The 25,045-nt window shown below is 34.4% G+C and overlaps 1 protein-coding gene across 4 annotated transcripts in view; it reads right to left on the reverse strand.

Annotated features, from left to right (window-relative positions):
* The window catches only part of LOC150105668 (voltage-gated inwardly rectifying potassium channel KCNH6-like), a 373,820-nt gene that overhangs the window by 274,013 nt on the left and 74,762 nt on the right, over nucleotides 1-25,045 (reverse strand). For 3 of the 4 annotated variants that reach the window (XM_090394298.1, XM_090394296.1, XM_090394295.1), the window contains exon 5: nucleotides 3,474-3,548. The exons of the other annotated variant lie outside the window; for it this stretch is intronic. In XM_090394298.1, the coding sequence (XP_090250424.1) occupies nucleotides 3,474-3,548 (75 nt within the window). The remainder of the gene's footprint in view (nucleotides 1-3,473; nucleotides 3,549-25,045) is intronic. 4 annotated transcript variants of the gene reach the window in all.

The following is a 25,045-nucleotide window of genomic DNA, read 5'->3' on the forward strand; positions in this document are numbered from 1 at the left end:
TTTTCCACATTGTAAGGTTATCCGAACAATCACAAACTACTCCAACTTAAAAAATGTGCTTTTGCTGATAATATGAAGTTTAATACTTTAATCTAAATTATTAAGAAACACTATTAAGCAGGGGAGCTAAAACTGAACGCCGAGGCGCTATGTATAATAGCCAATTTTCAGAAGATTCCCATTAAATACTAATTCTCTGTGAAAGTCAAATAATCATTATTATGTAGAAAACTACAGGTAATTAATAAATCCATCACTAATTTGATATATAATTAATAATTTGGGTTAAATCAACATATAAGACATATATAATACAACATATACAAATATATATCAGACATATATGGAATTTCTTTTACTTCCCTAAAATTGTTTTATTATTTTTACATAATCGACAAAACCTGCTCTGGAGACCCAAACTCTGAACTTTTTAACCTACTTCAGTCACACAAGGATCTATTATGAAAAAATTCTCAAAAGCTAGTTCAAATAACTAATCTTGGTTATTTCAATACCTCTGATTTCAATTACTTTTATAAACTAGTACTTAGTAAACAGCAGAGCAGTGCTGTTGCAGTTTTTGAGATAATTTGTAATTGAATTCAAAGTTTCACTGCTGACCTTAGTTCACCGCCAGCGTTTGGCTGATATTTAAAAAAAAAAACTAAATCTGAAATTAGTATTAAATTTGTAAACTGTGTATGATCAGCTGATTTGCAAGTTTTGTGGTATGAACAACCCTATTACCTCCAATTGCGGACGAATAACCAGACTTTAGATGAGAAGCAGTTATAAAGTGAATTGTTTTTTCTCAATCACTCTCAAGATAGGAACTTAACTCGGGTATTTCTGACCAAAGATCGTCGTTGTTTCCGACTGTGCTATGGATGTGTTATTAGCACATCCAGCTGGTATTCAAAATTCCACGTATTTTCTGCGACATAACGTTGATGCTGGCCTTCAGGTCATCACTTATAGGTGATTGTTATCTTGAAATTTGATGGTTAGGTAGTTATAAAAATATAACGACTAGCATGTTTCAGGTGTTAAATCTGACACGCTGCATAAATTTGGGTTATGCCATGTGTCATTCTGATGTCACACCTTTCTCACATCCCGAGCTAAAGATAAAGCAGAGTTCTTGGCATCAATTTTATCCTCGTACTCTTTCATAGACGTTTCATAGACGAAGGAAAATTATCTCCTGCAATACCGAACGAACTGCTCACTGCAAACTTCCTTTGATATTTCTCCAGAAAGATTATCTGAAAGCTCTCATTAGTCTTGATTTTAATACGTCATATGGTTCAAACGGTGTCCCTCCAGTTATGCTTGAGGGACACCTTTTTCTTGAGCTCCGAAATTAACACTCCTGTATTATGCATATGAATATTCATATGGCATCTACCCAACAGTATAAATGGAAACATTTATCCAGCCTGTACAAAAAAATGATAAACTTAAGCCATGAGACTATCATTCAATTGCTCTTAGTATTCTCGAATGCATGGAGAATGTCATTTTAAATTAGTGTTCAATATTGAACATCTGCTGACAAAAGAAGAATGAGTCAATAATATGTCGTGCATTAAAATACACCAACTACTATCATAGGACTTACTCACATACTCATATTGTGGCACTTTATTCAAGTGGGAGAAAACATCGTCAGAAAACAAATAATACAGTTCAAGGCAGTGCCATGTAGCAGATCTAAGAATAATTACTCTGTGGCATGGCAAGTACCTGTTATGGCGGTTATATAATTTGAACTTTGTATGCGCTGTAACCATTGTACAGCAGCTTTTTTATACTTTCATGGTGCTATTAATTCACAAATGATTATTCTGCTCAATCTTCTCTGAAGCTTGATCAACCATTTCTACATTGATTGTGGAGACTTGTTTTCAGAAATTTGCATCAGTCTCTGATCAGCTTATTGCTTATTGTGGTGGTATTTTTTGTTATTCTTTAAATAATGGTACATTTTCTGCACCTATTTCATGCATTTTGCTGGGAAAGGACAACCAGCTAAGTGTGCATATCCCCAGTAATGTTGCTGTTTTCTCAACAAGGGAAATCGACTTTGTATGTTCACAGTGTGAAAACTTCAGCGGACTTTCATAAACATTATGGTGGACCAACTAACGTGCTGCGAAACTGGATGATTCAGAGAACATTCTCTTATAGTTCAGAAGAAGATGAAAAAAATATTAATGGATCCAATAAGAACTGGTGAGGGAGTCTAAAAAATGTAGCTTTCTTCACACTTCTTTTATCACTAACCCAACAATCATAAGAGAAATTTTAGGAATCAAAGCTCAGTAATTTGTGTCCGTTAATGCATAACTTGTCAATCCTATTTTGTGATAAATTTTAAATGCTCAATTCAGCTACCATTATTTAAAAAAGTTGTGAGACTAATTATGTAATATAACTGAGAAATATATGTTCTTGATGGGAAAATTTTACAAAAGTACTACCTGAAAGGTCAGATTTAAGAAAACAGCAAGATGATCGTTCCGGTCGCAAAGTATTTAAATATGATTTATGTAACTATTTAAAGAATACGAAATATTTTATTCCTGTATATTGTTATATTATTATTATTATTAAATACGCTTAAACGTGATAAAAATTTAACTCAGTTTTTCTTTCTAATTGCATATAAAATTTTATTAATGTCAAATTTTTTTTATATATCTATAACTGCAGCATATTATTTCACTGAAATGGACAATTTTTTATTCACATAAAGTCAGGTTCAACTTACGTGAATTCTACCGAATTTCCTCAGACAAGTATTGCACCATTTTGAATCTGCTCAGAGGCTATGAATCGTTTGCGCACGTAGGCATAGGCAGAAATTTCTTAAGAAGAGGTATATTTTTATAGGTTTTTCTGTAATACTCTATCAGTATGTTACTAACTTGTTATAAAAACAATTACAAGGAAGAAATTCTCCAAAATTAACCTGCAGAGTAGCAAAGTTGTCTTACACTGAAATCTACCCCTCCACTTTGTCAGACCAAAACCAGCTACAGTAAATTAAGCGACTACTTTATTTTCCCGTCGACTTATTTTTTTCATTTTAATGCATTTGAAATCGTATAGTATTAATCGGATGACGGAAATAATGAAATAGGATACGGCATGGTATGTTAGAGAGGTAAATTTGAAACTGCTCAAATTTGGTCATTTTGGTAATATTATGCAAAATGTTATGTAAACATTAACTAAAGGAATAAACAAATACCTCCTCCTTCACTGCATGAGCTACTAATATAAGTACATATAACATGCAAATAAGGTATATCAGTTATGTTATAGCACTTCGAACATAAACGAAAAAGCAAATCAAAATAAAATATTTTAGAACATATTTTAAAATCTTAAAATGTTACATCTTTGTATGTATAATATAAAAACTGAAAATAAATAAAAATGAAATAGGATTAAAATAAAGCATTTACCTTTTCCAAAGTCTATGGTGAGCGCCCGACGCCTCTGCGGGTAGATCTTGAAGACAGTCACACCGTCTGGACTAACTGGACACAAGATAAAAAAAGTCACGCTGGTACATGCATGCTATTAACATGCACTTCTAGCCACGAGCAGAGACGGTGAAAAATCCCGCTGAATAATTCGTTCAACAGTTTCATAAGGAAATAATATTGGAATGAAGTAGTATAAAAATAATTAACTATGTTGACATTGGGATGTTATTAAAGATTATAATATTTTTATTAATTTAATTAGTAATAATTTTTCAAGAATACTTATCTGTTTATATAAGAATCATGGATATGCCGGATTTGTGTAAGATACTCAAAGTGAAAGTGTTTTCTTAAATAAATGAGCTTTTGAATTTCTTAATATCAGATTAAACGTTAGGGAACAGAAATCCTTTTATATCTATGCCTGAATATAATATGTTATGGAGAATGAAACTTAGTTACGGTGATAATATTCTGAATTGTGATGCTTTTTTAATGGATATCACATTGTACAAGACTTCAATAAATGAACATGCAGATTCCATTTTAATATGGAAATATGACTGGCGGCATCACGCAGTGTTCCACCTTTAACATGTCCCACATTAATAAACGTAGCAAATATTTTCCGGTTAGAATTACTGTCTGAGCAATTCGGATAATGCTACTGTGGAGCACTTAGTAGTAAGATCTAATGTAAATTCAGTTGAAGCGCAAAGAATCACTGGATACCGAAGGCTGGATACAATTAGGAATTACAATTGTAACAACAGTATCATAACTGTGAAGATATAGCAGCTACTTCAGAACAGTTACATAAATAGGTTTGATCCTATGTCGCACAGGCAAGCCAATTGCAATATAAATCTAACTTTTCGTGATAAATATCAGCTGCAGCAGTTATGTAAATTTACAATATTTGGAAACTGTCTTTAAAATCCAATCATCTTTTTTTAAAAAATATTAAGCTTTTCCATTAACCGTTTTTATCTCTGGACACTTCTTTGAACAGCTTAGAATGGAATATATTCAAAATGGCATCTAATTTCTAATCGTGTATCAGCAGTTCGCTTTTTCACTCTTTGGACAATATTTCTCTTGAAATAATTTCTTCAACATTAATTATGTTTTTATGCTTGAATTTAGTTTCATACACCTAGTTAACGGAGAAGGCTGTTCATATATATTTTTAAAAAAATCCAAAATCGAGATTAAAAAAAGTTTCGCATGAAATTTCCTTCATGAGACAGTGCTTGCAATCAGGGCGCTTTATACTTGGCAGGAGTAGCTCAAAATGTCTTTAGTCCCTTTACCTATAAATCATTACCTTATCATTCATTATAGAAATTTTCATACAGCGAACTTTGGAATTATTTGCCTGCTATAGGCTATTACTGCACCAAACGGAAACATCAGAACGGTAGAGGTGAAATGATTGATAAGCATTTTTGTTTATAAACCATTTGTTTCAGGTATCCGTATATCAAGGGGTTTCTATTACCACTAAGCTCACTAATTAGGTGCTTTAATTCCTGCCACTGAATGGTTGCTTTAGCAAAGTGCGCTTAGCGGAATATCTTTAAATCGCATTTATTATTTCAAGTCTCCACTAGACGAAGTTAATCTAAGATGGTGAGCGTACATACTATGAATTATCCAATTCATTCTTACATGCTGAAATAAACAATATTTCCTTGTGCCTTTAACACACTCGATGTTCATCATATTCAAGTTACCAGGGTAGGCCACAGCTGAGTGCTCGGTCTGTCTCCTCTACCTCCTATCCCTCTTTCCGTTTCAAATTAGTTACTTAGTTTCCCACCCTGCTAGATCTGGAAAAGTGTGTTAAAGGTTTGTTTTAATGGAGAATGCAGCCTCTTTCAGCTCATTAAGAGCAATTGTTTGTATGGAGGCAACAACAGTGATGTAATTTCAATTCAATTCTATCCAAAACAAATTTGCACACTGATATACAAATATAATGCTTCTCACCATCTTGCTTTGTCAATTTACTAAACTCATTACGTGTTTGGTGCCCAAAGTATTGCTGTTATCTTCCCTCTGATATTAGATACTTTAACTACTTCTGTACTAGGTGCAACTGGTGTTTTTTTCCCCCTTGGAGTAAAAATTTATTTCCTTGTCATACATTTTTGCTTACTTGCCCTTCACATGCACACCGTTCACGTGACCACGACAATGCAGGTGAACTCTCACTCACCCCTTTACTGCAGCCGCTAGGCGATTTATGGTCTTCCTTTTTATTTCAGCTTTCATACTATCTAAAATTATTAGCAGAATTAAGGCTATATACTACAGTGACTCATTTAAGAATCTGTAAAACATTCTTATATAATCAATATAGTATATATTATAGTTATTGTATACTAAAAAAAATAAAAACGACAAACCATATAAACTCAAGAAGCTAGACAAGCTCGTCCACCAGACCACGCTTTAAGCTCGCTCTATAAATAATAGAGCTTTATAAGCATCCATGCGCACGGTGGGATTTGAACCCACAAATCGTTAATTGGGGAGATTGAATACGTTATCCACTCGGCCAACGAGCCTGAACACTTTCAACATTATAAGGAATATTACTAACAGCATAAAGATGAAGAAATGGCTCCGATAAGCCAGATGTAGTTATAACATTAAAATTATATCAACGATTCCTGTTATACACAACTAGCCTCCGGAATGCATTTACCAAACACGTAATGAGTTTAGTAAATTGATATATAACGTTCCACTGTTTTATATATCATGTGAAAGGTCTCTTCAAATAATTTATGGATGCTTCGTTTTAAATCCAAAGTTTATTTTTAATCTTAAAAGGCACACACACATTAACTATATCCAGAAATAAACAGAACTAATTAGTAGTTATTTATATATATATATATATATATATATATATATATATATCTTAAGTGTGTCATTAAAAAGTACAGAATCGAGGGCGATAACTCAAAAGGAAGCTATCGAACACCAGCGGCGATGGGGGAAAACTATGAACTGAAGCAGAACGAGACAAAGCATAGTAGGAGAGGTTAGTGAGTAATAGCATGCAAGGAATGGGAAAGTTAAAGAAATACATTCAACTCAGATTAATTATAAATAACAATCTTATACAAGGATGATGAGGATATGATCATACGACTTCAGGGTGAAAGACTAATTTCAGGGAAGCAATTCAAATACATTTGGGTCGGTCGTCGAGAGGAATGGTGACCTGGATGAGGAAATACAGCATCGAATAACATGCGGCTGTATGAACTGGAGGAAGATGAGCGGGGTCCTGTGCGACAAGAGAGTGAGTTGTAAGAGGAAAGGAAAGCTGTATAAGATGGTGGTGAGGCCGGCGATGCTTCATGGCGCGGAGACGTGGCCTACAACAAAGGCACAGGAGAGGAAGATGGAGGTAGCGGAGATGCGGATGTTGAGATGGATGAGTGGTGTGACAAAGAAGGACAGGATAAGGAATGACTACATCAGAGGGACGGTTAAGGTGGGACCAATTGGCAAGAAGATAGAAGAAAGTAGGCTGAGGTGGTTCGGACATGTAGAAAGGAAGGGTTAGGAGTAGTTGGTAAACGAGTGGAGTATATGGAGTTGGAGGGAAGGAGGAAAAGAGGCAGGCCCAAGCTCAGGTGGAGGGAATAAGGTGACAAATAAATAGCATTAGGGAGACAGGATGGAGTCCAAAGGACGCCCTGGACCGGAGAACTTGGAAGAGGAAGGTTAAAGATCAGTGCGCCGACCTCGTTTAACATCGGATAAGGCATAGTGAAAGAAGCAGAAGAAGAAGAATCTTATACAAAAATGTTATGTCACTTAGTAATATTACTATTATTCAAATAGAAATTTCTAAAACACCATTAAAATGAAATCACTCTCACAGGAGCTAGATTATTGTGTACGACATTTCAATTTCTTATTTGGCAGTGTGCATTATATTAACCATTAGATGTAACACGCGTTAGTCAAGAATATTGTAATATACAGAAATTACAACAAACGTCTCAATAATTTCTAAGTCGAATAAAATTCTGATATGTATGATATAGGAAAATGTTCTTATCTGAGAATGATATTCTAAGGACGTATCTAAAATTTTCGATCGCGTAATGGTATAGTTGCTGTAATACATACTAAACCTTCACCGACTTTACAGCTCAAAGTTCTAGCTTATCCTTATTTTATTTTTTTCAAGCTCCTTAAATTTTATCTTTTGTTTTTATATAATCTCTTCTTTATAAATCCACATTATGTTAATTCGGAAGTTTCTTAATTAAAAATCTTTTTCTATGCATTGTAGGTACAGTTTGCAACAAAATTGTTGTATCAAGTTTGTTGCAGTTTTGCCAGAGTTTCTTTTTTTTTTTTTTTTTTTACTTAGTAAACACAGTCTGTACGTCTAACTTTAATAGTTCACCTGATGAAAGAGGCATTGTGGCATGACCGGCGATTTTTTAAAGCTTTTTGTTAAGATAAATAACAGATTTCTAATGATAGGATACCACTTAATTTATCAAGATTGCTGCTACTGAGAAGACGGAAAACTATTAATTTCATAAGTAAGGTAAATCTTCATGTAAATCCCTGAAATTCAAAATATATTAAAAAATACCAATTTCAAAATGAAACCGTTTCACTTAGGCAGTGGAATGTTCTCTTACAGTAAACTTGATATTTTACATAGTTAACTCCCTGCTCGTGGCGAGAAGATATAAATAACAGGCCAAGGTGCAAGATTTGCTAATTCTAATTGATAGTAGAGATAAACACAGGTTTCTAGTATTACAAAATACATCAAATCTAAGTATCAAAACTAGAAAAACTCAAATGAAAAGAAATATAAATACATATCCACAAATACAGTTAGTTATATTTTGATATAACATGAAGAGGAAACCTTAACTTACCGGCATGATATATAATCAAGCAGAAAATAACATGTAAAATTACGCCCTCGTACTTTTTTATACATGCAGATGCAAAAGCGCATTGTATTGGCAAATGTATTTTTCATTAAGATTTCTTCATGGATTTAGTTTTCATTTACAATCCAGTTATAAAAATTGATTTGACGGAGTGCCAAAGACAATCAAATGGCGCGTTTCACAGTAATATATTTGTTAAAATTTGTTTTGTTCATCCTTGTTCGGATGTTATCCCTATGCTCGGCTAGATGAATTTCATTGAAGATTGGTATATGAGATTCTCACAAAAGTTTGTCGAGCGAACTCAATGTTCGTTTCAATCGGGTTATTTTAAGGATCAAACATTTGGAAATTATATATAGCCATAATTCCGTTCATCCATAATGAAATTTAATACAGTTTTGTACTTAGGATGCAAATGGAATAAGTCATGCTTCCATTTTTAGTTTTAATCAGCTTATTGATGCTGACCAAGAAATTCAAAGTGATAGTAGTAATTTTGAATTGACTGAAGTTAATGAAGTTTAGTATATAGGATTCTATTAAAACTGTCCACTAGTTTCAATCTGATTATCAATAACAAAATTAGGCAACGCAAATTGCATATTACAGTATATATATGTCAAAATAAAGAAATAAAAATAGCATTTTATAAATCTCATTAACTTTTGACAATTAGGACTCATTTTTGGCTACAAGGGCCCAATTAAACCAAAATTAACGCCACTCGACAAATTTTAATAGATTCTAAATGTCGAATTTCATTAAATTCTATCCACTAGTATAGAATTGCTCTCATTTCGAAACACACTGACAATAAAATGGCTCGAATGTAACCCAAACTGTGAAAATTTAGGATGCAGGTCATAATAATGTGCACATTTTAGCATATATCTTAAATACCAAATTTCATTTAATTCCATTCGGCCAAGGTGAAGTTATTGCACTGTATCATTTGAAACAATTTAAACGTGAATGCTCCTATCACGTTTAAAACGAAAATGAGATAACCGGGCAAATTTTGTAGTGATTTCAAATACTGACTTTCAGTAAAATCCGTCCATCCCTTGCCTAGGAGCAATAGTTTACTTATAGAAGAATAAACTGTCTAATAGACAGTTTATACCTTTTGTAAACGCGGCTAGAAGATTGTAATTTGATGGGATATTTAAGTTAGTGCTTAAAGAGGTAACTCAATAAATAATTTCTATTAACATTCTACTAAATATCAACGACAATTATTCATTTATTCAGGCAGTTGAATGGATTCAAACCAAGTAGGAAAAATTTACCGCTAAGTCTTACTTGCTATGAACGATAATTGAGATTAAGCACAACTTTAAAATCATATTTAAGAAGGAAATAATAAACATACTGAATGTACATATTTCAAAGAAATGTGGATCATAAGCAGTCTCGAGAAATATTAGATAATAAAATCGCTAGCAAGGAGGAACAAAGTCTATCCACTTCAGTGGATAGACCTTGGAGAGAGAGAGAGAAAGTAGTATAATAAAAACAGGATAGAAAGTTTGATAACTTCATGAGATAAACACCAATTCAACTTTGTACCACTGAATTAAGTAAAACCATAAATGGCATTCCTGTCCGTTTTGACTAGAGAATAACAGCAAGCTATTTTAGAAAACCAAAACCTTTGTGGTCTACTCTTCCCACAGTAAATCATCTAAAATGCATTAGTTAAGAGAATTTAAAAATTAAATAAATCCACTAAAGCCTTTTATTCCCCAAAAGGAATAGGCAATGCGCTAACTTTTTGAAGACTGGATAGCCGCCGTCTCTCTATACCTAGCCATTAATGATAGTCGGCCCAAGGCTATCAATAATTTTCAAAGGTATCCAAGATAGAGCAAGATATAGCAAACAGTTACCGTCATCTCTAGGTCCTTACAGTATATATTATTGTCTCAAAGAGAGTTCTAAGGTCGATTTTCTCGAGAAGCAGAATTAAAATCCCAAGTTTCCAAGAGGAGGAAACCTCTACTTCTCTTTGCCAAAGGTCAACTCACTCCGGAACCAGCTGAAAAAAATTCCTCTACAGGAAGTTTCTTTAGTCAGCATCTAAAATAGAATTAATAGCGGTCTTTCTTCTGCGATCCCGCAGTATGGATATCAATTCCTTACATAGTTAATTGTATATAATCTGAAAAAAAAATCAAAGCTAGCAAACCAAGAAAGTGGGTATTTATAAGCTAATAATTTCAGCTAATTGAGCAATCAGAAGTAAATTGATAAAAAGAGGTTTAGCATAAGCAGCCTAGTCTAAGCAAATGCAGCATAAATTATAAAATATGAAATTATTAAAATTATATATAAGTACAGTATCTCAGTCACTGGACTACTGTAGATTTAGAAAAAGCATTATTTTAGCATCATCGCTAAGTGCTAAAGTATCCGCAGAAAAGGGAACTCGTGAATCAAACTTTTTTTTCAGATGCAAAACATAAAAGGCGATTCAATGTCTTAGAGAGACAATGCCTACAGAAGAGAGACAAATAAGGCTTACAAATATATGATTGAAACGATTACAGAGAAGAAGCAGGCAGGGTTTTGTAAATCTACAGATAACTTTTTCAAAAGAAATGGAATGGGTGAAAGTGCTATAGTCTTAAGACATTAATTATTATTCTAAACACCAATATCAAAATATAATAATAGGAAAAATATAAAGAAGAGACTCCAAACATATATTGCACCATCTTCTATTTCTCTAACATATCTCAGGCATTTACTAAATATCTGGTACTAAAAGGGTATCTGAACATTTCTTGGATAAATAACATCAGAATGCAAATGGTCTTGCTTTTGGATGATATCTTATGGTACTAACCACGAAATTCGAGAACCTAGATTTACGCCAAAATTCAAGGACCAGTCCATCATCAGCAGAGATTGGATCCAAACTTTGGGGGGAAAAATTTGATGAAAATGTTATTCAAAAACTGTTAGAAAACAAACATCTAATTCATTTTTGTTTTCTAACAATATAACATTAATAATCGTATAGTACGAATACTCAATGAATAAGTAGTAATAATGGCTAATTATAATCCTTTAATAATAACGCCATTTTATTATTAGATATTAGAAAGTGTCTAATTTTGATGCTTTCATTGCACTACTACGTTTTTTCTCCCTCATCGAAATTTTAAGCAAAATTCAAATAAAAAAATAATGAAACTACTACCGACAAAAGACTGTAAACCCATCCTGTATTAGCATAGAACAGGACAAAGATTTAGATAATTCAAAAATAGCAATCCAGAGATCACACATGGGATTTTTCCAAAGTATTTCAAGTTTTCATTTGACGATGAAATTCGTCTATGTATCTAAATATATCTAATTTAATACACAATATTTTATCTGTGTTTACGTTTTTTTTCGAATTTGTATGTGTACAGTGCACATATCACCCCATCCCAATTTTTTTTCATCCGTTTTTATTTGTCACAGTGGAAATCTGATGAAACCTATCCTTCGTCACCGATGGGCTGTGGGTTCAAATCCCCTTTAGCTTTGTTTAGCTTTTAGCTTAAGAAATTTCTTTGGATTATCCGTAAAATAAAACAAAAATCTAGGACCGTGATGATTTTTATCTGTCACACCTTTTCTCGCTCATCGAAAGTCTGAAATGGCAAACAACAGTGAAATAAATTGAACATGGAGTGTGATGTTCAATGTATCTAGCCCTCGGCCAACTAAAGTAATAGTGTACCACTGATTTTCGCAGAGTCGTTTATTTATGGCTGATATAGAAAAAGTTCATATTTTATGCTCATTGTGGAGTTACATATACATAATCATTTGGTCGCAAGTTTAACAACTTTTTTTTTCTCTTATTGAAATTTTAAGCAAATCTCAAATTAAAAAAAAAAAAAAGAAAGCAAAGAAACTCCAACAATAAACACTTAATAACCGTCTTCGGGCTAAAAAATATTTGCTAAGCTCAGCCAATAAGATGACACTTAATCAATAAATACGAAATAACAATCGCATTAACAGTATATTTATTCTTTACCAATGAAGTAGTATAATTATAGCATGAAATAAGTTAAAGACTATCCTGGATAAATAAACGTTCGATTCTGTCAGTGAACATTGAATAAATTCTCCCAGTGTTAAGTTTTGAATCTGCATGTATAAACTATCACATTATTATTCAATTATTTTACTCAAACTAAATACAGAATATTCTGTGATGTCAGGTTATTATATAAATTTGCTCTTGATGAGATTTTCAGTCTAAACAGGAAAAAAAAGATGCAAATTATCAAACTGAAGACAAACAATAAACCAGCTGGGTATAATTAAATGCCGGTATAGTACAATAAAATACATGCAATAGACAACGTGCGGGTGCATGCAGGATGAGAAAGGACAGCACTATTTACACACTACACTCAACTGGTAGACAACACCTAAATATTACAAAATCGCAAGTACCTTTATTTTGCTCCCTCACTTTCCTGAATCTGAAGAAGAATGATGACACAAACTCAATCTCGCTAAGTGGAATAGCACTTTTAAGCATTTCGAGTCAGCACAGAAAAATAAAAACAACACCTTTGCATAAAAGAAAGAGTATTCTGGGTTAATTTCTTGAACACTAAAACACATTGTGTGGATTTTTGTTGGGATGGAATAACTCTATTAGGATCAGAAGTGTTAATTCAATTATTGTCCATAATGTGAAACGGTTTGGTTCGATTATGATGATAAAAATGATAGTGTTACATGCAACGTTGGGATTACTTTGTTAAATTAAATTCTTGCGTGCACACAATTTAAGACGTATTATTAAATAATACACTTAAAGAATCAGTTTATTTTTATGCGCTCAAAATTAGTAAATACATTTACATAATTTCCTCGCGTGATATTTGTCAAAAGCTGCTCTACATTTAAAATTTTATATTTGGTTGTAGTAAAGTATTCAAACTTAACTATTTTATAATTTTAAAGTAAAATATAACCTAAATATTTACAATGATAGTGTTAAACTTATTATTCCCAAATATCGTTATTTCAAATTAGAAAAGATGTTAGGTAACTCTCTTCCACCAAGTAACGAAAGTTTTACTTCGATTATCCCAGAATCTCGAGATGTAATGGTCACATCAAGATGAATCCTTCCCATTTTTAATAACTGGAGAATATCCTGCTTCACGACATGATTAAAGTAGCAGCTCTCTAAAAATATTGCCTGGTGCTATAACATTGTCTGATTGAGCTTCCTAACAAATTCGTCTATCATTTATATATATTTGTGTATGATGTAAGATATGACTAGTTGAACGATTCCCATACTAAGTCATCTTGCAGCCAAACCAAAACTACGGCCTTTCTTACACGTACCCTAGTCTTTGTCACTGTTTAAATAAAGGACACTAAAGAAAAAAACATCACGATGTACATTTCTCTATGATATTTTGATTTTCAAAATGAAGGACAACAGAGTTTCTATTCCTTTAATTCAACTTGGATATAAAAATAAATATATTCTGAATAAAAAGCCTTTCTAAAGAGGAGATGAGTTACAAGGAATCAATGTCAGGATGAAATTTAATTCAATAACTAAGTAAAAATCAACACCATATCACAATGCGTCTTGTAAATCATCGATATAGAATTAGCATTCGAGTCATGTATCGCTTCACGCAAACAATTGCTATCATATCTAGATGCCAGCGAGTCTGAGCTACAAATTAAAGCAATACACTATTATGAAACGACATAGTATAGAGTTGAAATTCAAATATACGATGAAACTCATCACCTGATTAAAATAATCATCAAGAGCCTCCCGTAGCTCAGTTTCGACGAAGTTCTTCGTGTAAAGACCTAGGTTTAAAGTCCGTTTAGGAACACTGATGAGGGCTTTTCAAAGATAAGTTAATCGATTTCATACGGAGGCGGAAGGGTTTAACCTCCCGAAGCTCAATATTTTCATCCTGCAAATTGGAAACACGATGATGCAATAATAATCATGATTTACTGATGTATATCAGATAGCATAAGTCTGCATACCTCAATCGGTATATATACGATGTCCTTTGGTTGGAAAGACCTGGATTCGAATTAAAGACGTGGTCCTGTATAAGGATTTTTACTGAAGGTTAGCCAGCTGGTCTAACACGGACGTGTAAGAGGTTTCCTTCCCAGAAATTAGATTTTTCACTTCTCAAGCAAGCAAACAAGCTAGAATAATGCAATAAATTTACATGCACATATACATAAATATATCGGCATAAGACTAACCATATCACTTATTAAAATTATGGTTACGTAAGGCAAGGAAGGATGCTTGCCAGATTGTGTGCTCAAATAGCTTGTAGATACCACATTGAATGAATGACACGATATGATATTAAAGTGGTTTAAGATAATTACAATTTTATAGTTTGTTTTTGATAAACAGCTTTTTTTTAAATTGTTCTATTATTCATCAGGTCTATGATTTGATCATTTCTTACATTTAGATCAAGCTAGATGTAAATGTAAGAAGTACTTTAGTACTTCTACCGACAAAAATTCACCTATATCATTGTCTTCCTCCGTTTTTCCCTCTGCAATTTCTGAGGCAAATATTAGTTTTATAATTTTTCATTCTCCTTTCGCTTTAATGTTACCATCTACACCTTCCTTGGACATGTCCGAATTAATGGTACAGACTGCCAAGTAACTCGGCTTCAAATAAACCTAATCAATGCTCTGTCTAGTGTGTTCAACAATTGGGTGTATTTTCACGTCGGTTTGTCCATTTTGTAGGAGGAAATTACCCTACTATTTCAGTATGAGATTGGTTACCTCTTCCTCAGCTGAAAGCCCTTATTCTTTCCATCCTAAGACGGCATTCGAACCTAGGTGGCCTTTCCAACCAAATAGCATCGTTGTAACCGACCGATTATTAGTTTGGCTGATTTCTCTCTTACTCTGTGTAATTTATTCAAATAACTTCTCACCATACTAAATTGACTTATTTTCTTTCTCTATATTTAATGTCATCTTTAATAATAACTGAATTCCGCTAAATTCTGTTACTACTCAGAATGCATATATGAGCCTATTTTTCGTAGTTTAGTTTACTGTACCAAATTTATCGTAACAATTTAGTTCAGAATTATTTAATTTCCCGAAATCAAGGTCTGCGAGAAATTTAAAGGAATTTAATAATAACATCTGCATGGGAACTACGCTTAACATTTATTTCCTGCCTATAGTTTATAGACTACTTTCCTTAATAATGTGGTTCATATAGCTTATAATTTTATATGAAATCCCACCCAAGAGAGGCTGTAGCCTATAGTAAATGGGAAACCACACTAACGATCAAACTCAGAACTTTTCAAGCTACTTTTGGTCTCCAATAAATAAGGGTGGTATCTCACTAGGCGACGAAATGCATCCCCCTGCTTAAAGATGCTTACAGAGATTCATCCCAATGGTGAGATTTGAACCCACATCATGTTGGTTAGAGAGTGCTAAACACTCATTCTGGCAGTGAATATAGAGCACAACACTGCCTTTGCCATCGCTTCTTCCTGTACACCCTTCGATTTTTATGCTGATTTGCAAGTTATGTATTCTATATTATACTTTGTATAAGGCTTCGTTTATATACATGATCCTACAAGATTTAATATTTGAGCAGTCTTTCTCTTGACGATTCATCTTACATTTACCCCACAAATCGAAAGCTTAACATAAATCCATATATTTTTAAATTACTTCTTTTTTATGTATATATTGCATATCTGTCGTAATTTAAAAATCTGATCTGGGCATGCATTACATGAACTAAATCGAGCTCGTTCTTTACCAAGTGCGTGTAACACTTTTTAGTATGCTACTTATATCTTTCCTAAAAAAGGCAATTCTCTATAATTCTCATACTCAGCTGTACTTTTCTTTTATTGATGTCATTTCATCCTTCCCCTTATGACCGGAATTCTAAATTATACAATGTAGTGACTGTAATACTTTTATACTATCGTATTTCATAATTTTCTGTCGATTTTCCATCTATTCGAGTGTTTCATCATTTCAGGTTTCTGATGGCTTTCTAACTATTCCTCAAGTACGATTAATACGTTAAGCTAGCTAGTGTTTCTAGTTATAGGTGCACTGGTGAACATACGTGATTGAATCATCTTTGCTGCTCTGAACTCCTCTGAGGCAATACTCAATGCAATGCTTCAAGTATCCAAGTCCTTAAAAAAAGATAGTGTTACAAACATTAGGCTGTACGGGATTATTCTATCACATATAGCCTAGTGTTGGATATTTATAGACTGGCGGAGGCTACCAAATTGGCTTAGCATTTTACTGCATGATTTTATCAGTTCAAAAGCATGAACCATATTTTTTGTTGTAAAAACATTTTGCAAAAGTTTTAATTTTCTATATAGAAAATCAAATTCTACTACATACCATAATGAAATTTAGTGAAGAAGAGTGTAACAAAAAACGAGTTTCATTGTTATGATTTAGTTTTTTTTCTGCAGTTATGACTATGAACATGTTAGTCTATGTAAAAATAAGAAGATAATGAAGAATATAAGAAAACGTCAGAGACAGATTTCAAATTTTTCTCTCTCAAGCATCTCAACATAAACACGCCATCCTATACGTTTTGGGGCTGTCCACTATAAACTTGTTTGTCTACAGTTATTGGTTAGTTGTTGCACGGTGGGGGATAGGATACTAATGGTCTTACTCAGCTCTAATATTGACCCTAGTCTGATCATGTTCATCTGCCTGTTGAAGGCGCATTCCTATTGGAATGTAATAGTTTTACAGCTCCTATATCAAAATCCAGATTACACATATATCCTCTATATCTGGTTCCAAATATATTTCCAAACTTTCACATAATTTAAGAAACCAAACCAATAAATCCACGTTCTATTCGAGAACGTGGATTTATTGGTTTGGTTTCTTTAGACTTTAAATATCCTTTAGACTATCCTTACACTGCAATCAATACGCAAGCTTCTTAAAGGTTCATTGTACTCTTAAAGGTACCCATGTCTGAATTATGTGGCATATCTTCAGGCTGATTTATCTGATGGTGGGATAAAATCTTACGTTATCAACAGGGGAACTCTTCCACTCATGCACACACCTACTAACTCACCGCCAATTTAAAAACCATATTTTATTTCAAGAAAATGTTCTTACATCAAGGATGATAAACAAATTCAGGCATTTGTCGACCAAAAGGGTCACTTTAGCCTTCTAACTGAGTCACAGAGATTCTCATGTGCTGAGTAATTTTTTTCAAGTCAACTTGGATCATAACAAAGGACAATGCCGCTAAAGACTGGACTACGAAGGGTCAGAACACAAAACATCAACCCGACAGCAAACACATTTAGGAGTGGTAGTAGTAGCATACATAAAGTTAGTAAGGAGGATGACAAGTGTATTAAAAAACTTGTAAAAGTCAAGTCTTGGCCATGCTGCTAAACCTATACATGAAGTGCATCAAAGTGGCGAAAGCACTTTTGTTATTATTGACTTGAGTATATTCGATGAGCTGAATTGTCCCATAAACAAAATGGATATATCACAATAAGAAGATAAAGATGCAAATAGTAAATTTTAATTCATGAGCACTAAACAGTTATCAATGAATGCAAAGGTAACTTCTGCGCGGGATACCTGAATGTCCTAACTGAAAACCTTTTGCCTTTCTTTCAAATCTAAGCTTTCTGTTATCTAGGTTCTCAGAGTACTACTTTGCATGAACCAATATAACTGTAAGAGTCCTAAGCATTAGTTATTACCAAAGCGCTATACATATAGTATGTACCCATCAAAACACGCATATATTTTTTTCTTAGCGTGGTTAACACTAGAGAATGAAATGAGCCACAACTCGTGTTGTTCCATTCCGTGATCATCATCATGATATTATATCATATATCTGTGTGCGCGCGGTCAACGGACACCATAGTGTGAGAAACAAACAGCCGTGACGCCAACATTAATAAGATGTAGGATCTCCTTTCGATGCGATAACTGCAGCAATCCTGTGGGTTATACTTTCCACAAGCGCATGATAGCGACAATGGGAATTTTGGACCATTCTTCCTGTAGTCCTGAACTGCTGTGTGGGAGGACGTCCCTTGACCTTACCCGACGCTCCAGTTCATCCCACAGATGTTCAATAAGGTTGAGATCAGAGCGTGGAGACCTGTCAAGTGTGGTGACCTTCATATTCAGAAGCCATTCAGTGACAGCAGCAGCCTTATGACACTGTGCATTGTCTTGCTGAAAGAGATAATGATCAGTTCCATAAAAACGCCTAAAGTAGGAAGCATTGCATTGTTCAGATACCTCTCGGAGTTCAATGTTAATGGCACCACAAACAGAGACCCGAGGCCAAACCAGTAAAAACAGGAACATATCATCTTACCGCCACTTCCATAGTTGACGTTGCGCAGTCTGGTAAGAGATATTCACCGGGCATCCGTCACATTCACATCTGTCTATCTGCTCCGTAGATGATGTAGATAGATTGATTCGTCGCTTTATAACAGCTTTCCAAGCGTACACGCTCTTTGCATCACTGAAGATGACGCTTCATGTTGGTTTGGGTAATTTGGGGCTTGTTTTTTGCGGTCCTACAATGAAGCCCAAGTTGTGAGGCCAAATTGGTGTTCCAGTCGATTCCCGGAAATCCGCATTCAACGTGTAGCACTTGCAGTTGACTACCTGCGCTTCCGTCTCAGTATGGTACCACTGATTGTTGACCTGGGATAGTCAACACAATTTTTCAACAAAATGCTGAGCAGAACAAACCGGTAACATGGCAACTCATCACAACGCCTCTTTCACACTCCGTCAGTTTCCTTCTCGCAGCCATTTCATCCGGAGACAGTTGCACTGACTTTGGGGAATCATATTACTCCAATTTATACCGGCTATAACATGTGACTTGTTACATGGCACGATTCACCTTGCCTATGGGGAGGCGGGGGCGTTGAGTTCTTTCCAAGTAGTCTGTATGTATATATATATATATATATATATATATATATATATTATTATTATTACGTGACACCTACAAGGAGTCCAAGAGTTTATTGAGAGAGCGAATTCTACTCTACAACTCTATGTTTCCACCATTTAATCCACCAAGTACCACTAGAACGCCATTATCATTATTATTCATCATCTATACACAACGCCATCTACTTCCCACCACAGTAGCATTTTTTTTAATTGCGTGTTCTCAAGGGCGATTTGCCTGTATGCGTGATGAAAATTACTAATTTCCGAATGAAAAAATTACCATTCTGTGAGATCAACTAATTCGCCTTCAATTGAAAAAAAAAGCATATAAAGATTCTTCTCCTCGCGACGAGAATCGAACTTGGGCCTTTTCAATCGAAAGGCGCAAAATACCGTTGCTCCTTCAATTGCGCTACGGAGGCTTTATACAGACGCGTGCGCTCACACATGAAGGTAAGTAATGAAGTAATGAATTTATATATAACCAACGATAAAATTATTTTCTATTTTTCAATATGTAATGAATTTTTCAATTTTTGCTAACAGGTGACAAGCCACGGCAAAACTGCATATCCCTGGGGATTGCACGATGCGGAATCTCAAAACGTAATGAGCTAAATGAAAGCGGAAGAGCATACAATAAAGGAAATCAACCTATTTAAAAGCACTTAGCCATTAGCTACGTGGGAAGCCAGAAATAAATATTAAATATACCACAAGTGGCTTAAAATAAAATTCGGCAGACTGGCAGTTGAAAGCTGCCTGTCTGCCTCTTTCCTTATGAATACTTTTCATGCATTCATAAATATCTTCTGCAGCATCGCCAAAAATTATGCCCTATGATCTATGGCCTAAATGAATTCTTCCTGTCGATACTACTACCTCATACTCTGTATTTCTCTCGATATTTCGTCAAAAAGAGTTTAAACGTCTTTTTACCACATTCCTATTCTACATTTGCTACGTAGCTTGCAGATTACCTAAAAAACGAATGCAATCTCATCTTCCACTTCACTGTAACGCTCAATAACCTGTTGCAACCAAGTAATTTGGCTTCGTATAGCAGTTAATTCTATGTATAGTCTGCAATAGTTGCTGTTAAGTTCGTCTGTTCTTTTGAACCATTTGTTCTACGGGGGGAAATTCCGGCCACCGCATGATACATGCTTTCGCCTTTAGTTGGAAAATTCGCAAACGTTTTTCGCGTTTTGGATCGAGGACAAATCTATACAATTCAACTATTAATCCATTATTTTAACCTTAACAGATATCGATTATTTTAGCAAAGAATATCATTATTCAACTTGTTCATCAGAAATAAAGTCTTGCAAATTCTGCGCAAAAGAGATAGTAAAAGAATGAACAATCATTTGACAGATTACTTGCAAGTAATACATTCATTTCATAACACTTTAGCTGCCTCGAAAGGTCTTCAGGTGTACCGCGAGATTTATGAAAACAAATTAATTGAAAGAAATAGTGTCGTAATTTGCGCATTTATTTATTAGTGTCTGGTCTTCCCTCTTCTTGTGTATGTAAATCAATCAAAATTATGCCAATGTTTTGCCAGATCATCAAAAAAATTAAAAATATATTTTTAGTGTGCCGCAGAATTTTAATAATTAGTCTAGGTGTGCCGTATTATGGAAAAAGTTGAAAATCACTGACCTAGAGGGATACTGACTTAGTATGAAATAAACTGCAAACTGCTAGAATTTCTTCTTATCTTCGTAACTAATCTTTTAAAAGTGCTACGAAAAGCTTGAAATCCATGGTCTTACTCTCTCCAAAGTATTTGATCTAATATTAGAAAAACACTGTCGAGTAAACTGTTATAATATAGTCCTTTTTTTCAATTTGGCGATTCCATAACAGATTCCTTCTGTATTCGCTCACGGTATATAATATTGAATATGGAAGATTTTTGTTCCATGCTAAATACTTCGCGGGTCTTATTGTTCACTGTTTTGCCGATGATATCTATTCGTTCTCGTTTGAGAAATCATTCGAAGTCAGAAATGCTAACTGGGTAGTGAGTGGTCGGTAATTTTTATCGTTCGCTGCAGCGACGATGAAAATTATTTTATTCCAGGCATAACCGGCTTTTCTTTCTTCTTGCATTCTCCTCATCCACTTGCCCTCTCCTATCATGTTGATATCCAATATTGTTACTAGCCGATGCCTCGCTATTCAACGGTTCGGCAACAAAGTAGTTCATAGATAATGGGACAAGAATCAACTTAATAACGCATTAATAGGTTGTTGGGCCCAACGCGATATTTTCAGTGACACCTTCGCTAAGAAATATGGAAGCACCACATAAAAATTCCGTACATTTATAGGCCCTTTATATTTATTTATTTGAAATAACTGTGGTGAGTATTACTAACAGACAACCTCTTCGTATAAAATTTCGACAACTACTAACCACTTCTGAAAAGAAAAATAATAAAATGAAATAAACGTTCAATTTTCAATATTTCATATTCATCACCTTAAACATCGACCTCCAATGGAAAAATTATAATCTTATCAACTGTATTCCATCCAATAATCATGTCTAATTTCTCTAACAAAGGGATAATTCTCTGGACCCTTTGGCAGCTGCCACGTCATTTGCAGCGAAGCTTCTGTTCTCTTTTTAATCTTTCGTTAATCAACAAAACTTTCGCAAAAACACCTGCTATCTACAGTTGATTTTGCATACTTATAAACTGGGTTTTCTCCGTTGTAGGTGTTACTTTTTATATGAGATACTGATTATATGTTAAAATAAAAACGAGATTAACTAATGCTGGGCCCATGTCCGGAATTATACCCCCAAAAATTTCACGTCTCAGGAATGAATAGTTGCTCAGCGATAAGCAACTTTTTTTTTTTTTTAATTTTGTCTTATTAGGCGGCATATGCTATGGATAATCTTTTGTTTTTTTGGCGAAGACCAATTTAAAGAGGTTCGAAAATTGTAAAACCTGATCGGAGATTTCTTGATCAGTTGAAGAATAATACGTCTGGAGAAAGGAGAGGTACAGAGAGAGTGCAAGTATAGGCAGTTTTCGGAGGACATTTATACAGTGCCACCCATGGATTGGAGTCTTACTTTTCCCTGTGTGAGAGTCATGTCCGCAAGACTTCATTCCTGCTGCTTATCCCTATTGTATAGTTTTTTTTTTCAATATTCCACTAAATATTACAGTGTCATTGAGATTAAAATCTCTCACAAAAATTAACAAAGTTTTTAAAAGATCATAATGAAACAAATGTAAAAAACAAGAAATACTCCAAAACACATGAAAACAACAACATTCAATGTAAAAGAATTTACGTCCATCCGGGGGAGTGCTCAATACCAACATCGGTGATATGCAACCCCCCCCCCCAGTTACAGATATTCACACTTTATCTGCTATTCATCAATGAATTTCAACTGGCATCCTCTACGACGCTCACCCAAATCAGTAAGAAAGTCGTAATATGTACTATTAATGAGTCTGATAACTCATGACATAGGTTTTCAGATCTGAAATCTTCATATGGTCTGATGTCGCTCAACATTTTCTTGCCTCATTTTGTTGCGTTTTTGATTACTTTTCCCTGAAAGTTCATCATAGTTTTATTACCAAAACGTCCGCGCGGTTAGCCTAGTGGCTATGCGCTTTGCAACCATATGCCTGGGGGAAGGAGTGTCCTGGGTTCGATTCCAGTCGCCGACGTGAGGAACTTAAGGATCTTTCTCAGCCATAGCCAAGTTAGCCGGTCTTGGGCGTGGACATCAGGGTTTTTCCTCCAGTTTATCTGGGGTTTATCATCCCGCAAGTAGGCAAACCGGCCCAGTGAACACACGGATCTACAGCCATAAATACTTAAGCCACCATTGAGGGGGCTCAACTCGCCCCAATAGGGACGGGGGAGAAAAGGGAGGAAACTTCATATGAATAAATAAATAAATAAATTACCCAAACAATGAGATAATCTGCCTTAGATATTTAAACGTCAATAATTCCAATTCGCTTCATTTCCATAACTATACAGATCAAGCCGAAGGAGAGTTGCATACTGTCAATAATGATCTAACACAACTCCTTTCCTTGACTATCAGAAAAGCAGCTAATCCTCATTATTCGTCAAACATCCTGGCGAGTTGACTAAGTTCTTCAACCATGATTATGTGATCTACAGCTCTCCGACTATTCTGGGTGGCATTACTATAAAAGTGCCTTTAACAGTGCAAAAATCCCTGCGTTTTTAAAATAAAACGAATGCCATATGAAATGTATTGTAATTATGAAATAAAAGTGGAATATGCACAATCAAATATTAATTTTTACACTGACTCCGTTGTATGCTTCCTCAGGATTATAAATTACATAAAATACACTTGAAAGGTATTATTTATACAAAGCATCGAATTTTAGCATTCAGAAGTAAGTTATAAGAAACTAAGTTATAGGATTCAGGTAAAACACAACAATCGCATTTCATGTGTATACCAAACGCGGAAGTCACTGTTCATCCGGCTGATTTACTGCCCTTTATATCTCTGCTAAGTTAAACTGTCTAAAGAGAGCGGACTACAAGCATTCAGTACAAAACTTGGTTCTTATTGCACTCAGGTCGAAAATTCCTTGAACTTACGAATGCAACTATTATGTGTAAACGGTTTGTCCAACCTACATGAATTCGGCAAGTAAAACATATCTTGTAATCTCCTGGATTGTTTAATTATCCACAATGTGCTTTCGCTGATCCCAATATGGTGGTTACTTTAAGAGGGGGGAAGGCAAATTGTATTCTGTGTTGCTTCAAGCGCAGGCCTATTCTCTCGGATTTAAAGTAAGGTAAAGTGACAGGCACCTTTGTTACAATTTTCTTGACTAATGAATGTCTCTTTCGGTACTTGTTATAAGCATCTTACAAGTGCCGGTTATTCAAGAAAATCTTAAGTACAGAGATATTGTCAATTTACCTCTTAATTAAGTGGCTTAAAAAAATGCCGTATTTGGTCTCTATAGCAGGACAATCGGATTATACAACATTAACCCATCCATGGCACTTACCCAACTTTTTGTGGACAAAATTAACACAAAATACGGACTCGTTGATCCAGACATTTTTTCCAGATGGAGAATCAAGGTTATTCGTAGCAAACCAAAATTATTGTACGACTCTTATAATAAATTAAAGTTTCAAAGAAGCTTCGTAAATTCTTCCTTCACCCATAACTACAATATGAACAATGCCGTTAAATTTTCAACCATATACCAGGTCTCATAAGACAATTTAACTTAATACAGATTGGATCTTAAAGTCAACCAGCCAGACAAACAATAACACTCAGGTTTGTCATCATCATCACAGACATGAAGTCTAATTGTTGTTGTTTTTATAGGAAGGTATATCATATTTCTACTTCTGACAACAGAAGTAGAAAAAATTTCACGAATATATACCTAAACCTGAGATATTTTCCGTAATAGCGTTTTTCGATTTCGATGGCAGTCCTAAGCATGGAAAAAAAACCTATAGGACATCAATTCCGTGGATGCGTTAAGGATT

Source organism: Typopeltis vanoorti, chromosome 6 (genome assembly GCF_054136105.1).
Source record: "Typopeltis vanoorti isolate ZY-2024b chromosome 6, IOZ_Tvanoo_1.0, whole genome shotgun sequence".
Taxonomy (NCBI): Eukaryota; Metazoa; Arthropoda; class Arachnida; order Uropygi; family Thelyphonidae; genus Typopeltis; species Typopeltis vanoorti.